We start from the raw sequence: 15,137 nt of genomic DNA, 5'->3' as shown, positions 1-15,137 counted from the left end.
TATACAACAGGTGCACCTCAGGAAACAGGTTCATCTACCCTAATATGAGTCTCATCTTCCCCTCCCCCAAATCTGTCTGCCTCCCAATGTTGAAGACACCCCTGCTCCCCTGATCCTTTACAGCATTGTTTTTCAACTTCATAAATATTTTGAACATCGCTTTAAAAAATATGGGAACGATCTCACCCGTCTACCACGCCAATATTGAAAACAGATTTGGGCCGATGTTAAGATTACAATATGTTTTATATATTTATACATTGTGGTATGTATGCTAACGTAACTGTGACTCCATGACTCTCTTCTGTCTGTAAAGACAAAATTTCGCGGCTCAAATATCTCCGCCCAAAAGTTTCACTGATCAAAGTTTTGCATGGCTAAATCCTTACGGATCAAAATCTTGCCTGGACAAAATTTCGCTGTTCAAAACCTTACAAGCCGAAGCCTCGCTATAAAAGTTTATTCAGTGCAGAATGTTCAATGTATATATACTATACATACATGATGTTTCTAAACAACATAACGTTTGGACATGATTTCTGATATGAAGATAAAACAAAGTATAGACCAACGTGGGAGTAGATATGCCCAGTCCTCTCCCAAAAAATGTTTAAAAAGCGCAAAAACATCCGAAACTTGAGAACAAAATGAATCGAAGTCGGATAAAATGAAGTGTTGAATACTTTATAGTCGTAGTTTCTATTATTGTACATCTTGATGGTCTGCAGAGGCAGTGTAGAAGTAACTTCAAAAGCGGAGTATTAATATATCAAAAGTTCAAGAGACCTTTCCTAACTTGTCTAGTGGCTAGTGCGTGCGCCTATGGTGCACTTTCTCTCGGGACCAGTTCCCAGTGTGAAAGCATTAAAATTTGTCCTCATTAAGATGGTTCGGATTCCATCTTAATTTGTAGGTCCATGTCCCATATACTCTTGGTGCTAAAAAGGAATGCTAAGCTTGAACAAACGTACAAATAAACAAAATTTAAGAAGAAAATAAGCAGTAATAAAATATAACATTTCAACAAGTAAAAATCATAGTGCATTGTTTAAAGTAGAAGAACACAGAATTCGAAAGAAGGAGGGACAGACATGACGGATTAATCTACATTGATGTGCAATCTTTAGGACGAAAGCAAGTTTCGCATGCTGTGTTACTTCCAAGCGGCATAGATTGGTGAAAAGTAAACTATACATAAAAATTTATATAGTATACAGGAAACAAAGAAACACACGATTAGAACAAAAGTGGCACTTTTAACAGAGGTAATAGGTGACACTGAAATCGCTGCGACTCATGATGCCCCTGATAATACAGATAAAGGGTGTTTGATTACCACGAAGAGTGATCCATGCTCTGCAACGTGCTTTCATGTTACTTTCAAAGTTAATAATGTTTTGTTGCGGTGTGGAATTCTATTATTATACCAGCGCTCTTGGCAACTGGTGGGTAGTCCTTATTGCATCTCGACGTGTGGCAAGACTTTTCTCCATAACATCCCAAATGTACTCAATGGAATGCAAGTCGGGGAAACAGGTAGGCCAGTCCGTTCGCCGAATATCTTCTTGTTCCAAGAGTTCTTTCACTTGCGCTGTTCGATGCGACCGTGCGTTATCATCCATAAAGAAGAAGTTGGGGCTAACTGCTCCTTTGAAAAAGAGGCACGTAGAGGAGTACCGTGTTATAATAATGTTGACTGATGAGGGTCCTGCCCAAAAATTTGTGGATCGGTATCCCCATGCAACATTATCCCTCCCTGCACAAGAACACCAGACCATTAAAATGATCATGTTCGATAAAGTTTGGGTTCATTGCATATTCCCGTATTTTACCAGATGATTGTAGTCCAGAATCACTACTCAGTTCGAATGCGCTATTACCGGGGAAGATAACACGACCAAACTCCTCCTTGCTCCAGGTCTAATGTTTTGGCATCACCACAACCGATTCCAGCGATATGCGGGTGTTAACAAAATACAACGTAATTACCGTCGTACAAAGAGACTTTTCCCATACGTGTCACTGTAGAGCGTAAGATTGGGCACCTTGCAGTCCTCTTAGATGTGTTTGCAATAGCACCTGCTGTTTATCGTCTATCACTTCTTGCCTGGTTCACAATCTAGCGTTCGTTTTCTCTGGAATTGACCGTGGCCTACAGCACATCTCCTTCGCACAGCATTGCCTGTGGTTCGGAGTGCTCCTCATGCACATGAAACAATGCTGTAGGCAATATCATACGCCTGTGCTACACTTATCACACAACGTCCTTCTTCCATTTTCTCGACGGAGATGATGTCTCCTGGCCATGTTGTGAGTAACACTACAATGCACATTAACAGCTCTCTAGCTGACACTTGTCCCTTTCTTTCAACTGTTTCGTGTTGCGGAATCAGACTCATTCAGCGCTACGATCATGCTGATTTTACACTATAAAATGCTCCTGTGCACGCGTGAATGACGTCTGGCAACATGCTGTCGGGATTTCATTCATCTTCATCGATTACGCAACATTTTATGTTACTTTATCTATCTCATTCTTAAGTTTTGCACACCAGTGTATTCTCTTAGTACAGAATAAACTTTAAGAAAAATAATTAAATGAAATGAAATCTTAACATTTTCGCGGATATACCCTTTATGCAAATAGAAATGAATGATTAATAAGTGAATTATTATCAAAGAATTGGTGTAATTAATGTGTGGGAGGTAACTGGATAAACCCAAGATAACTCACAGACACGATATTGTCCCAGACTATTCAAACCAGAGGGGGGGATTTTTTTAAGTCACCGTACCCCCAATCTGGCAGAAGAATTTTTATTTCGGTAGATATATCAATCAGTAAATATTGTGTGTGGCAAACCACTGTACAGTCAATAGCAAAATGTCGGATCCAGTACTTTTGCTGGTATCATAAACGCCTGGGCAGATACAACCCAAATTACACGGAAACACTAGTTGGTAAGCCTGTGGAGTACTGCTTGTGGATATTGCTGTGAATTTGATGCACGAAGAAATTTCTCCATTTTGAGATTGGTCTCTGGTGTTTGGAGCGTGTAGTCCAATGAGTTGAGTTGATTTGATTTTGAATTTAACGTCCCGTTCAGCAGCGAGGCTATATGAGACGTTGACCTACTGATTAACGTGGAATCCGAACCACATGAGCTCCCGCCATGAATTGAAACCGGGTCTCCCACGCCAAAGGCGCGTACGCTAACCGCTTAGCCACAAAGGAGCTTCGTGTAGTCCAATGAGTGTTATATATCATTCATACTATAATTCGTTCTCTGTATAATGTATTATTTCACTACATACTGTATGTGGGAAGAAAAAGAACACTGACCATACAGAAATAGTTAGAAAATGGTTGGAATTAACAGAAAATATCAAATCTAGAATAACTGGAGGAAACAGGTTCGTAAATCTTCCTCCCTATTCATGGATTTAGTCCAATTTCTCGTCATTCGAACATCTCTTTCCTTCTCCACAGGAGAATAACTTGCATATCACACTGACTATGGATTGAAATTGATATTGAAACATGTTAAAGATTTCGAACTTGCGGGATTCGAACCGCCTGGTACAAATCCAATACGTTAACCACAGACTTACACAAATCACTTATTTGATGTTGCACAGAAACTGATAACTGGTTGAAAAACTTTCATGTAAGACTCTCCGGATATTAAGGTCTGTACAAACGGACAATAGTTACTTGAGTTACTCGCCATTAGTAACTCAGAAACAGGTTAAACAAACCTTCCTTAATGAAGGAAATCTTTTGAAACTTACCTCAAGTTTAAGCTTGTGTTTTAACATTGGTCCTGCAATCTACAAAGACGAAAATAGATGGCGGACGTTAGTCTGTTACTCCTTAAGGCATAATTGTGTCAAGACATAAAGGAATGGTAGTTAGGTTTCGAGATATTATTTTAAAGTTGAGTTGATTTTCAGTTAGCGTTCCTTTCAGCAGCGAGGCTATATGAGATGGGACCTACTGATTAATGTAGAATCCGAACCACATGAGCTCCCGCTGGGAATCGAACCCGGATCTCACACGTCAAAGGTGCGTACGCTAACCGCTTAGCCACTGAGGAGCTCAAGAGATATTTTAAAGTAAGGTATGCTTAGCAAAGGTATGTTCTTTGTAACTAGTAATTTAATTGGTTAGCTTTACATGAGACACTTGTAGCGAAGTAGTATCGTACGAAAATGCGAAGTAACAGACATGAGTTCAAGTCCTGTAGTGTCAATTTTCTAAATAAAATTTTATTGTGTAGGTAATATTATAATTCCATTATTGCTGTATTATTATTATTATTGCTATTATTATGCCTATTAACGATCGTTCCAAACCCTTATAAATTCAAGGATACAAACTTTCCTCAAGTTATTGTGACGTAAAATAAAATGTGACGTGTACGAAATCTACGTTTATACGCTGAAAGAGCTGAAACGCGTCTTGTTTGACTGTAAATAAAATCTTTGATGGCCAATATTCCAAAATACCAACGTTCCGAAATTCCAATATGCTGGACAAATGTCCGTCATAGCATTCCGAAATTCCAATATTACAGAAATTCACATATTCTGTAATTACGAAATTTCGGTTTGAAGTTCCCAGATTCCCGAATTCCAAGTTTCCTAGGTTTCGTGATTCCGAAATGCCGGGCTAAAATTTTGAAATCCTTCTGAAATTTCGGGATGAAATAGCGTGATTTTGTAATTTCGAGATCCCAAAATTCCGTTATTCCAGAATGAAAAGTTTCATTACGAAGTATTCCGGAATATGCAAAACCCCTACTTTCCAGTGAGAAAGAATGAGAGACGTCCGTCTCCGATTTAATATTTAACGTAGTGTTATAGTAAGTTTTGAAAATATACCCAACATATGCTGTAGATTTTTTTCGTAATCTTTTATTAAATGGATGTAATGGGTGGTCGTCTTAGATTCAGTGTCATCTTAGGTTTAGAAATCTACAGTAATTACCTTTTTAAAGCTTCTTCTGTAGAGCATGCAAATTAATCCAAGCAAAGTGTACACGAAGTCATTGACTCTGATAATAAAAAATACGCTTGCTTAACAATCTTCTGTAGTTAATATGCCTCCTTTGTTCTTAATTACCTTTTCGTTACTGTTAGGCATAGATTGTAATAACCTTGCATAGGTTTCCTTAATTTCTTTTACGGGTCCATCATTTTTCTTGAAGGCGCTGTGGCGGCTCAGTGGTAGAGCATTCAATTTTGGTGCATGTGGTCCTTGGTTCGATCCCAGCTCGCGTCAAGTGAACTTTGTGGTGGACAAACCGCGTGTGCGTGTGTTTTCTAGCGGTTCTCCCGTTTCCTTCCACTTTCTTCATTCCACCATTTCATTCAATTCTCATCACCGTCTCCTTTAGCCTAACCGGCATAACTGTGGGACGTAAAACTCAAAAATTTCATTTCACTTTCATTTTCATTTTTCTTTAGTTGAACAGTGTAGTTTTGATATTCCCCTTTTGCATGTAGACTATAGATTCTCAATTGAGTTAATGGCATTGACTTACCTGACCAGAAGAATACTTGGAGATTGTCCTGCTCAAAGAACCAATGAATAAAAATAAAGAGCACTAATAAAGGAATGAATGAATAAATAATCGTTTAGAGAAGCACTTGTGTTAGACAGCTGTAAAACAATCATCGTAAAGATATATTCTTTTCATAAATTTAAAGAAAAAAGAAAAACGAGGCATTTTTGTACGGTTGGGGGCAGGAGGAAGGTGTAAACCTACTGAAAAACAAATGTACTTTGTGCATTATAACATGAAAGTGTAGTTTTCTGCACCACTGCGCTTTACAGCAGTGACAATAAAGTATAAAAATATTGATAAAACTTCTGTTATTTAATATATTCAAAAATTAAATTTAACGTTACGTAATTCTTGGATTCAGTGCCGAGCTAAAATTGTTAGTATTTTATAGTGTAAAATTTTCAGTATTTTTAATTTTTTTTTTTAAATTTTAATTTCGTGTGAATTGATTTTAGCTTTTAACATTTTGAAAACAATAACGTTACAGTATAATAAATAACTTTTTGTGTACTTACATTTTTTCTTTGAATTTTACATTAACTTCTACTACTACGCATTAACTCACATTGCACACTTCTGCAAATTACTGTTTCTTGGTTTCGGGGGCCACGGTGGCTCAGTGATAGGGCGCTTTACTCTGGTCGCGTGGATTCTCTGGTTCGATCTCTTGCCCAGTAAGTTTGTGGCGGACAACATCATGTTCGTGGGTTTTCTCGGAGTACTCCCGTTTCCTCTCACTTTCTAATTTCACCAATTCTTTCAGCACCATTCACTTGCCTTAATCATCTGTCACACTTAGCATAACGGGCACCATTGTGGGACATTAAACTCAAAGATTTCATTTCATTTTTTTCCTATTTCTTGGCTTTAATTTAACCAATTCACTCTGAAGCTAATTTAAGTCTTAATTGTTTCGTTTGAAACATTAATTTTTAATTAAAATCAATTTATTTCTCACATCTTTAATTTTAATATGTTCAATTTTAAATTAATTAAATAATTCTTTATTAACTACCTCACAATTAATTACTTGACCATTCTCTTAGAAATGTGACGGAGGGCAATGGCTCCAAAAATTTTAAAGAGCTGGCTGGCTGATTTTTCTCGGTTTATAAAGTAAGTCTCTTGACATGTGTCTCGGCGTGGTTCCGTATTTGAAGTTAATTTCTGACATTCTATGCATGGATGCTGAATATGTGGACTCGCAGCATTTATGTATAAACCCATATTTATTAGACCACTCATTTCCAACTGGATGATCTATGACATAACAGTTTGCAGCTCTCTTCTCGCTAAACCACACGGAGAGGACAAGGCGAAGGCAGATAATCTGGCATTGAGAAAGAAATGACTACATGTAAGATAGTGTAGTTTGTGCTTTTAGAGGCACATTATTCCTGGATCCATAAGTAGAGCCTTTGTATTTCAAGTGTTCCCTTGGAAAATATGTGAAACATACTTTGGTCTCAGTCCAGCTGCCCTCTTACGGAAGAAACCTTCTCTTTGCTTAGGGGAAAGAAGTGAATGATCTCGACTATGTTGCCAATTTGCCATTCAGTCGTGTGGTCTTGACGAGTAAAGATCATAGGCTACTTATAATGGCTAACAAGACAGTGCACAGCGAAGTCCGTGAAATAATTCACTGTGGTAATCCTGTCCGCATCTAGTGATTGCAAGGAACTCGGCCACAGCAACTTGACCTTCGAGGGAGGTACGGGGAAACACATCGACAGCAGCGCCAGAAGGGGCACAGTTAAAATAGAAAGGCTCTACGCATACACTACCAACACCTGTTTCTTCCATTCCCCTACCTCGTATCTTCCCGTCCTTTGCTCTGTGTGTACTTTCTCTACTTCTTCCAATCATAAATGTATGCTCTTACGTCATACATTCGATAGTTGGAAACGACTGCTTTAGACCTTTATTGCTTCTAAATCAATGATTTTTAGTACTCCTACGGAAATATTCTAGTTAACTGATTAAAACACTTTGCTAAACCTATAAGCAATGAAAATGAGTCCTTTATACTTTTTAAAGCAAAACCTTTATTAATTAGACTTAATGAACTAGTTGCATCTCTTGAGAAGATGAGTATAACTTTCGTGTTTCAGAAGATTTCCCTTCCCTTAAATTCACATTAGCTTTACGCAAAATAATACAGAAAACCCAAAGGAGTAAATCACATAATATAAAAAATATTCTTCCTATCTTTACAGAGTCGAGAATGGCTGCAGCTGAAGATTTTGGAACTCCATCCAGAACTGACCCACTTGGGATCCAATCTACAAGAAGCTCAAGATTTGCAGAGGGCTCACGACGAAGTGCTTATTCAGCTGCAGGTATGTTGTGTGCTATTCTTCTACACACTGCATCAGACTAATAGCGGAGTACCAAATCAGAACAGATTTTGGTTTGGAGTTTTCATGTTTTAAGCTGGAGCTTGGAAACGTATTATTTTTGTGAAAATCAGAATCAAATCTTTCGTTATTGTACTATCTTTAACTTATTTAAGTTCGGCTTGTTCATATTTCTAACCGACAACAGGAAACGAGGTTGTCAGCTTGACCTGTATGAGTATCTTCATGATTTATCGAGAACGTTGGTCATATTTCAATGCAGTTTTCACTAATTCAATAAGGTATTCCCAAGGAAGATTATTACATATGACATACTTGAAAAAATAATTAATGAATATTTTTAAAAAAGAAATCAAATAATTCCTGTAACGCCTGATGAAAAAAAAAAACTTATCCTAAAATGTGGAAGATAAGTACTCAAAAAGTAAGATTGGTTGCATATAACAAAGGGGCAGATTTCTCCAAATGTATTAACACAGCTTCGTTAAGATTAGGAATTAGATTTCGTAGCCTCCGGCAGCTATGATCATGTTAGCCCGTTACATATAAAGAAAGACGTTTCTCTAGCTCTTTTTTCCCACACTGCCTGTAGAATTGGGGAGGAAGAAAGAAATGGGGAAGGAAGGAAGCAAAATGAAATCTTTGAGTTTTACGTCCCACGGTTATGCCGGCTAGGCTAAAGGAGACGGCGATGATGAGAAATGAATGAAATGGTAAAATGAAGAAATTGAGAGGAAACAGGAGAACCCCGAAAAAACCCACGCACACGGTGTTTGTCCACCACAAAGTTCACTTGGCGGGAGCTGGAATTGAACCCGAAGGAAGGAAGCGGACTGGAACCATTATGTTAAGTAACATTCCGACATTTCCCTGGAGAAAATGAGAAAAACCCACGAAAGCTGCACTCAGGACGGCTGGCCTGAAAAACCTTTTTTTACACTTTTTACGACCGAGTGTGCTCACCGGGAATCGAAACTCGTACCGCTCTCACTAAAGACAAACACTGCTGACGGGTGCTTTTAGGTCATTGGCGAGGTTGTGACTGCTTATATTCCGGTCTTTCTCCATTTTTTTCTCGAATTTGTCGCTCACTATGAGAAGCATCTTAGACATCGAAAGGGAAAAAGATAAAACAAAATTAATCGACTTCAAAAACATATTGGAAAATAAACATCTTTTAAAAGAAAAATAATATACTTCAAAAACGCACTAAAAAGCAGAAAATGAAAAACATTTTTCTAAAAATATGAACTGACTTTAATAAAAAAAACAGATAATAATAATAATAATAATAATAATAATAATAATAATAATAATAAAAATAATAATAAAACTCTTAAAAGCAGAAAATAATTTATTGTGTATGAAAAAAATTGAAAGTCGTGCGGAGCCAGACATATTAATGCTTCATAAAATCACCATCAAAATAATTTTATATTAGGCATTAATTTGTTCGACTGGCACCACTTTACATATATAATTCATATCTATTGTTATAATTCATCACAGAAAAGAATTGTATAGTCATGCTCAAAGAACCTTACCTCCCAGAAGCTTTATATTTAGTCCTGCATAAGCTTTCAACATATTAAATTTATGCAGTATTCCTCCTCCTTTCAATCTCTTTCTCCGTGGCATGTATATAAAAACTTACCAACTGCCTTTGCAAAAACAATGCATTAAACAATAAAATGAATGTTTAAATTAAATATATACTATCAATTCCTGCTTAGCCGAATTTCTAATGAACAGATTTCGGCATGCAGAGTCCCTTATTTCCGATAGGACCACAAAATTAACTGGTGTTAGTTCAGCATCATGAAGCAATTTGGGAGCTCTGAATTAAGGGGTATCCCATTCCGGTCCAAGAAGCCAGAAATATTGGTGCCTGGGATATGATGGACTGATCAATCATCACTCAGTAGATCAAGCACCAAGGATCTGTATGGATTCTAGCGAAAGGCAGTTTATACTTCTTTCTATATGTACAGATAGATAGTACTTCTTTCTATGTTAGAAAATTTCGTCAGTTTCTTAATACTGAGTAAGCAGAACCAGGGGCGTCATTTGGGGAAAGAAAGAGACAATTGTCCCCTGACTTTCAGAAACAATTGCTTTTGTATACTAATACACTAATTAAAACATAAATCTCTTATGTCATTGGACAATCTTGCCTCCCCTAACAAGTCACATATTTTACGCTTTATCATTTGATTCTCTCGTATTTGAATGGGCTACTTAGATATTACAAAATAAGATGGTATCATGTGCTAGAAATTTCCAATGTGGGCGTTTCTGTATTATATATAATACGTTTTTCTCTTTGCACATAAACGTGCATTCAACAGTGAGATTTTGTGTAGCCGCGACTGAGTACGGAATTTATTGTCGATAATTTTGTCATTGTAATTTACAACACATGAGCTAGATTTTCTTTGAGAAATTGGGCTACATGCAGTGTGTGTTGACTCGGCCCTGTACAATGCAAGCTTCTGACTTCAAACGCTATATTTCTTAGCTTTCCAGGCCAGTATATATAAAGACTTCTTTATAATGCTTACTACATATTACGGGTAGGACTTCAAATTTTAGATCTGATTCCAGTAGCCAGATCAGAGGAATTTGTCGCATTTTTTTCTAGCACAGATAACTTATGCAAATGCTTTTCGTCAAACTAAAATATTAATTCACCAATGGCGACCTGGTGATCGAAAATTTCGACTTCGCGACCAATTTGGTACACAGTAGTACATCTTTGACTTTAAGTTAGCTAGGCGTCAGAGTCGTACTATCAATCGCCTTCACGACTGGTGCCCAGAATTTTTCACCCCGCCCCCCTCTCTCTGTATATATATCAGTGTTTTATCAAAATACTTTTGGCTTACGGTCCAAAGCTCTAGAATTCTATACAAATGTCTTATCAAATAATCATGATGTAATCACAATCACCGAAAGTTTTTTAACAGAATGTCATACTGATGGAGAATTTTTCGATAAAAGATACCAAGTTTTTCGTCAAGACAGGAATCTTGAACTATCAAAAAATTGTAAGGGAGGGGGTGTAATAATAGCAGTACATCAAAATTACAATGTCTCCTATATAAACTCTTGTGATCTAAATTTTGAATGTGTAATTGTCAAACTCTCCAGTCACTCACTAAAGGTGTTTATTTGTGCAGCATACATTCCTCCGCATTCAACTGTAACGACATATGAATTGTTTTATGAATTTATTGAGAGTAATGTTCCAATAGGAAGCACCGTTCTTTGCATAGGGGACTTTAATATAAGTCAAATAACCTGTTCTAATTTTGACCTCCTACTTTCAACAAATAAATGTAAAGACTTAAATAACTTCATGTCCCTGTATGACTTAATTTCCCATAATGACATTCAAAATAGTAATAGCCGAACCTTAGACTTAGTACTCTCAAATCTTAATGACGTTTCCGTAATAAAAGAGCGTTCTCTTGTTACTAATGAAGACAGGCATCACCCAGCTTTACTTATCTCTTTCCCGTTTCAACACCTGCAGAAATCTAAGAAAGAAATTAAGGAACCCGGTTTTAATTTTAGAAAAGCAGATTTCCAAAAGATGTACATAGAACTCTCTAAAGTAAACTGGGATTGCCTTTCGCAATCGGATGATGTAAATATAGCATTAACAAACTTTTATCAAATGATTAACAACATATTTTCTCTGTGTGTTCCACTTAAAAGACATATCAGCAGAAGTTATCCATGTTGGTTTACTTATAATATAATTAAGAAAATAAAATCCAAGACATACCACCATAACAAGTGGAAAAAGGGATCAACAAATATACTTTATCATCGCGATCAATTTGAGAGACTGCGTAAAGAAATAAAATCTGACATAAAATTAGCCTACAAAACTTTTATTTTAAACTCAGAATGCTCTATTGAGAAAGACCCAAGCCAGATCTGGAGCTTTATTAAACGCAAAACACAGCATTTGTCATCAAACTCCCTTACATACAATGGTCATGATATCCAACATGTCAGTGAAATAGCACAGGCATTTGCACATTATTTCCATTCAGTGTACAACAATGTACCCGCCACATACAACATTGACTCTTTTCTCGCTAATCGAACCGAATGTAATATATTAGACAACTTTCAATTAGATGAAATAAAACTCGAAGAAATAGAAAATGCTATACGAGCGTTGAAACCAAAAGCATCTTGTGGTCCTGATAACATTCCCCTTTATGTTGTGAAAGGTTGCAGTGATATATTTAAATATCCACTTCGCATTATATTTAATAATTCTATTAGAACAAACACTTTCCCAGATAAATGGAAATAAAGTTTAGTCTGTCCATTACCAAAATCTGGAACCAAGAGAGAAATAGAAAATTTCAGGCCAATTGCTATTCTGTCGCCTTTTGCAAAAATTCTTGAAAGTATATTATATGCGCGAATTTTAAATCATGTAAAACCTGTTCTTTCAACTTATCAACACGGCTTCTTACGTAATAGGTCTACTTCGACAAACTTATCAATTTTAACAAATTTTATAGTAACAGAATTAGATAGAGGCGGTCAAGTAGATGTCGTTTATACTGATTTTAGCAAGGCATTTGACGTCGTTGATCATGATGTCTTGCTACTGAAAGTAGCATCTCTGAACTTTTCGAAACAAGCAATGGAGTATCTTGTATCATACTTGCATAACCGAAAACAATATGTTTCATACAAAGGATTTGTTACCGAAAAATTTAATACTCTATCAGGAGTCCCTCAAGGATCTAATCTAGGTCCTCTGTTGTTTCTTCTTGTTATTAATGATATTCCTCTATGTATTAAAACTTCTCAAGTTCTTCTTTTTGCCGACGATCTCAAATTATACTCCAAAGTAAGTTCAATTGATGACTGCGTGAAACTTCAACAAGATTTAGAGAGTATTCAAATGTGGTTGATAAGAATAAATTAGTCCTGAATGTTTCCAAATGTAAATCTGTATCTTTCACGAGGAAAGAAAATCAAATTAACTTTACGTATACAATAAGTGGCACTTCCTTGTCTACCCCAAATACTATCAAAGATCTAGGAGTTATATTTGATAGCAAATTAACCTTTACCCAACACATTGACGCCATAACGAGTAGTGCATATAGAAACCTAGGTTTAATTTATAGGATAGGACAGAATTTCTGCAAACAATCAACATTTATAAGGTTATATTTTTCATATGTGAGGTCAAAATTAGAACGCTGTTGTACTGTTTGGACACCAAATATCACTAAATACACTGATGCAATAAAAAAATATACAATTTAAATTCTTAAAATGCTTGCATACAAGAAAACCGGTTTCTATCCAAAGTATGTCTCCTATGAAGACTTGGTAAGGAATTTTAATTTTCAAACATTAGAAAAAAGGAGATGTGTTTTTGATTTGTTGTTCTTACATAAATTATTAAATGGTAAAATTGATTGTCCAGAATTAGTTTCAGAAGTATTATTACGTGTCCCAACAGGTAAGACTAGAACAGCAAACGCTGGGACACTCTATTGTAGAAAAGCAAGAACAAAAATATTACATAAGTCTCCTCTGTGGAGAATGTGTGCTTCATATAATGAAATGATTAGATTTCATGTAATAGATGTGTTTAGTATGTCAGAGAACAAGTTCAAAAGAATTATCATGCAATAACTTATGTATAATTAGATAACGTATATTTGTGTATGTTTAATAGTGTATGTTAAGTAATTCTGTATACGACACTATAACTGGGAATTAAGCCTGTTGTGTTGTCCTTATATATATATAATATGCTTGTTTGTGAATGAACCCCCTATGATGAGTTTTTTGACTATGCCACTGATGTCAGACACTATACTCATGGATTGGTCATCAATGTCCAATTCTATTTCGTCTTTAGGATGAAGATGAATTTACCGTGTGAGTTACCATGGCCTCTGGAGTGGAAATAGAGAAGGAGCCACCGCTCCAACAATCTGATTTTATTGACAGTTTATTAAATTTTATTACACTTTGACGTTTACTCGCCTTACAGTTCTCGAGTTGTCATTCCAACGAACAGTAGTAAATCTTTAACTCCAAGACAATACTCGTTGTGCTTTGTGAAAATAGGTGCAATAGTGTTGTCAATAAGGCGTCTGCCTAGCAGTTGGTTCGAATTCTGACATGGATGGGAACGTTTTGTAATTCTATCTTCGTTTCAATGTAGTTCTGAGACTAACTTAGTTGCTTTAAAGTAAATACTTTCGACAATCTGGGAAAGTAAATATGCCAGAAGTAGGTGTTGGCTACATAAATTTGGTGGTATGGAATAGTTATGTCCGCCTGGCCGATGGATGACGCAGCAGTCGAGTTTTCATAACCAGGACAGAGCAAACATGTTGCACAAAATAGCCGAGACAACGGGATAGGTGATATTGAGTAAAATGTATTGTTCGAGTAGTATGGTTGCTCATGAATACTTGATAAGCAAATACAAAATATATTGACGTTCAGTTGTCCCCGTCCCTTCCAAATACTGTTAAACAGGGAGTTCTATGCTTCGCATGAAGTGAGAACTAACATTTTGGAAACTTGAGGAACATTCATTGGAACTTTTAAACTATTCTTTTGTGGATCTTCAACTGAAGCTTTCTTGCTATTCTCACAATGATTTGCTTTGGATTTTGAAATGTTTCACATAGTTTCAACCGTGAAAGCTAAGCAGAAAAATATTGGCCATGCCGGAAGAGCAGGGTTGGCAAAAACCATGGTTTTTATTGAAAAAAAAAACCTACAAAAAAACAGGTTTTTTGGTTTAAGCCAGGTTTTTTGGTTTAAACCAGGTTTTTTGGTTTAAACCAGGTTTTCTGGTTTAAACCAGGTTTATTTGGTTTAAATAATTTGCTCTATATATTCATATCATATATGGACAGAAATAAGTTTGTTTCGCCTTGATGTTATTATGCAACAACCGGGTTATGCTGAAAGGGGTCACATAAGCTTAAAGCGGAATAAAAACCGCTTCTCGAGTTACATCCGAGAGAAATTGTCCTCTATTTGAACTCGGAACCAGGACTAATTGGCCCCAAATGCGATACGTTTGCCGACTCACTCACGAAGGAATCATGATAAAAATACGTTGTACTGATCTTTACATGCTTCTTAATATAACTGTCAAGAGTCATTTCAGAAGGACAAAAAGATAAACAGTTGCACA

The 15,137-nt window shown here is 36.3% G+C and overlaps 1 protein-coding gene across 6 annotated transcripts in view; it reads left to right on the top strand.

Moving 5' to 3' along the window:
- Positions 1 to 15,137, top strand: part of zormin (spectrin and immunoglobulin domain-containing protein zormin) — a 799,654-nt gene that overhangs the window by 551,600 nt on the left and 232,917 nt on the right. For all 6 annotated transcript variants that reach the window (XM_081744925.1, XM_081744924.1, XM_081744928.1 and 3 more), the window contains one exon: positions 7,787 to 7,909. In XM_081744925.1, the coding sequence (XP_081601051.1) occupies positions 7,787 to 7,909 (123 nt within the window). The remainder of the gene's footprint in view (positions 1 to 7,786; positions 7,910 to 15,137) is intronic.

This window comes from Thermobia domestica, chromosome 17 (assembly GCF_964235325.1).
Source record: "Thermobia domestica chromosome 17, izTheDome1.hap1.1, whole genome shotgun sequence".
Lineage (NCBI taxonomy): Eukaryota > Metazoa > Arthropoda > Insecta > Zygentoma > Lepismatidae > Thermobia > Thermobia domestica.
This window is presented reverse-complemented; position numbering and strand designations above follow the sequence as displayed.